This window comes from Orycteropus afer, unplaced genomic scaffold (genome assembly GCF_000298275.1).
Source record: "Orycteropus afer afer isolate SDZICR_OR568_19922 unplaced genomic scaffold, OryAfe1.0 scaffold00502, whole genome shotgun sequence".
Lineage (NCBI taxonomy): Eukaryota > Metazoa > Chordata > Mammalia > Tubulidentata > Orycteropodidae > Orycteropus > Orycteropus afer.
In genome coordinates this window covers 102,963-106,043 of record NW_006922089.1, presented here as the reverse complement: position 1 = coordinate 106,043, position 3,081 = coordinate 102,963, and the positions used below count along the sequence as shown (strand labels likewise).

The window sequence follows — 3,081 nt, the reverse complement described above, 5'->3', positions numbered from 1 at the left end:
GCCAGCCTGCTGGCAGGGGTCAGCGGGCCTCTCACGAAGGCAGACGCGGGCTGGGGTGGACAGCACCCTTTAGTTTAGCCATGTGGCCGGGAGGCAGCGTCCTGGCTTCCTGACACAAGGATGGGATGAGTGCTGTGTATTCCCTGGGCTGGTCTCGAACCTGAGGGAGAGGGGCTGCATACGCCCACTGGACCCTGGGGCCGCGGCGGAGTCATCGTGTGTGGGTGTACGTCACTGCACCTCCGCCCTGCGACCCTACTGCTCCGTGCAACCCCTCAGCAGCCCCCGTCTCTGGGTTCCCACAACTGCAGCCCCGTGGGGACAACAGGACCATGATGCGGCGAGCAGGCCGGCCTTGCCATCTTCAACACCCGCATCTCCCCTGGGGCCTCCCCACCTGGCCTGTCCAGTCACGTCTACTGAGCAGTGAGGCCTGGCGAGTCTGGGGCCACCCGAGACGCAAGGGGACTCACAGGTCACAGGGTCCTTGTCGTCCTCTTCCTCCTCCTCCTCATGCCCAGGCGGCTTGCTGAACTCCGAGAGGTCTGTCTGCAACACCAGGGAAACGGCTGCGTGGGCCAGGGCCGCGGCCAGCACGGGGGGGGCGCTCCTGGGCGGGACACAGGACAGGGACAGGACGTGAGACAAGAGGACCCGCACCGTCCCCTCGAGGAGCCCCTTCCAGAAGCAGATGTCCCCTGGACCAAGCGCTCGGAGCCCCAAGAGCTGGGCGGCAAGGGGGGACAGGAACACAGCACATGGACAACCGGGGCTGCCGTTCACGCCCACGGCGACCTTGACTGAAACCCACCCTGCGCCGAAGGGGAGTGGGTGTGCGCGGGCTGGGACCACCAGCCACACGGGCCAGCAGATGGCCCGAAACCTAATCTGGTCACAAGGCAGGAATCAAGGGGCTTGGGGAGCTGGGGTGTGGGGAAACGGGGGCCCTGGGGATTTGAGAAGCTGGGTTCTGGGGGAGGGGAGCCTGTGGTGGGAGGTGAGGGGAGCCCTGGAGGCTTGAGGAGTCTCCTGGGGGCTGCACTTGAAGGGCCACTCCTCGGAAGGAAGGTTGGGCAATCCTACTTCCATAGTGATACTGCCTTGGAAACCCAAGGAGGGGTCGCTATGAGTCAGGGCCGACTTGATGGCAAATAACAACAACAACATGCCCACTAGGCCATGTGGTGGGTGACAGTCAGGCACAGGGAGGGGTCTGTGCACAGGTTCTGGGGTCCCCAGCACAGCGGGCGCAAAGATGGTGGCCAAGTTCATGGTGACTGGGCACCACTGACTTTCCTTGTTTCAAGGAGACGGTGACACGACTGCTCAGTGTTTCTAGAGCTCTGTGGCCTCACCGTGGAGGCGAGACCATGGGAACGCTGGTGGGCGCTGGTGACAATAGAATGGGCAGAGCAGCAAGGGGAAGGGCCTGGAGGCCCAGCTGATCGGCCTGGGGGGGGGCAGGGGCACAGCTCCTAACCAGACAGGGAGCAAGGCCAGCCGGCCAGCCGGGGGCACCAAGCCGGGCTCTGGTCCTGCGGAGTCTTGGGTCCTGCCAACCGTGGGACAGCCCAGGAGGCAGAGGGAGGCAGGGTCTGGACAGGAGACGGGGTGCTGGGAAGGTGACCAGCACAGAAGGAAGGTGAGGGGGGGTCTCAAGGGGAAGAGGGAAGCCCCAGGACACAGAAGGAAGCCAACAGAGGGGTCGGTGAGAGGCAGCAGCCACCCAGACTCGACTTGGTCACTATCTCAGGCGATGTGGGGCAGTTCAGTGTTAGGAGCAGTTGGTGTCAGCAGAGAGAGTGGGGGTGGAGGCCAGTCCTGCAAGGGGCAGTGTGGAAGAGAGCCACCTCAGGTCAGGGCGTGGCCAGGGCTTATGGGGATGGAGGGGCTACACCCCTCTGTGAGAGAAGCGGCCAGTGGGTATGAATTTCTGGAATTCTAAGACACTTGGCATCTCTCCTTGCTCCCAACCAGCCCCCTAGACCCAGCTGGGCCACCACCTCCCTGTGAAGCCGTCCCTGACATTTCTCCCTGTCCCCCACAGCGTCCAGGGACCACCTGCAAGCCCGGCTCCCAGGATGGCCTCATGTCCTTGTGCCTGTCCCCCAGGGCTGCCAGGGGATTTTCAAACAGCCCAGAAGGGCCAGGAGACATGGCCTGGGGGCTAGGCAGCTCTGTGAGGTGTCTTTTTTCTTTTTTTAAAATGCATCTTATTGAAATATAATTTACATACAGTGAAATACACAACACCAAAGTTACATGGGTCAATGACTTTTTTTTTTTTTTGCAGTGTTCCCTCCCCTCCCCTCCTACCCCTGGCAACTAACAAAGAAAGTTTCCCTCCATATATAAACCTTTCCTTGACCGTGTGGGGTGTCTTGATGGTCTTAAGAGTCCACCACTGTGAATCAGTGATGCTCTGGACCCAGTGAGAGAAGCCTCTGGAACTGTCTTTGAAAAACCACCAGCCCAGATGGGACATGAGAAGTGGGCCCCACTGCCCACCCCAACCGCTGTAACAACCGACAGCCGCTGGCGTTTCCTGTTTGAGCAGGGGGAGGGGACGCAGGTTCCTGCGAGGTCATGGGTGGCTTCCTGACACCCGCCCCTGCTGCTGGGGTCAGCTTCCTGCTGACCACCCGTTTCCTGCTTCTCTTTATCCCACCCACTTCCTCGGCTGTGGTCCCTCTGGGGTGTGATACAGCACCACCGCTAACCTGCCCCCACCCGGGAGCCAGGACCGGAGCCTGAACTGAGGCGAGCTCTGGACATTCCCCAGGCCGACCCACCTATCTGAGAAAAGTCTGTGATGCCAGACACGCCAGCACCCCTGCGCCCTGGGCACAAGCTGGTCCGTGAGTGCATGCAGCCAGAGCCCGTAAAGTTGGACACAGCAGGGGCTCGAGATAATATACCAGGCTTTTCTGCTTATGCCTGGACCACAATGATGAAGACCTATGCCACGCTGACCAAGAGTAATGGGGTTGATTCTGACTCACAGTGGCCCTGGAGAAAAGTCAAACCAGGAAGGAACAAGCCTGCTAGGAAAGCTGAGAAAGACAGAGTTTATAAAACTAC

The 3,081-nt window shown here is 60.6% G+C and overlaps 1 protein-coding gene across 1 annotated transcript in view; it reads right to left on the bottom strand.

Moving 5' to 3' along the window:
- The window catches only part of PPM1F (protein phosphatase, Mg2+/Mn2+ dependent 1F), a 29,825-nt gene that overhangs the window by 23,977 nt on the left and 2,767 nt on the right, over positions 1-3,081 (bottom strand). The window contains exon 2 of the mRNA XM_007955449.2: positions 474-610. Within this exon, the coding sequence (XP_007953640.1) occupies positions 474-610 (137 nt within the window). The remainder of the gene's footprint in view (positions 1-473; positions 611-3,081) is intronic.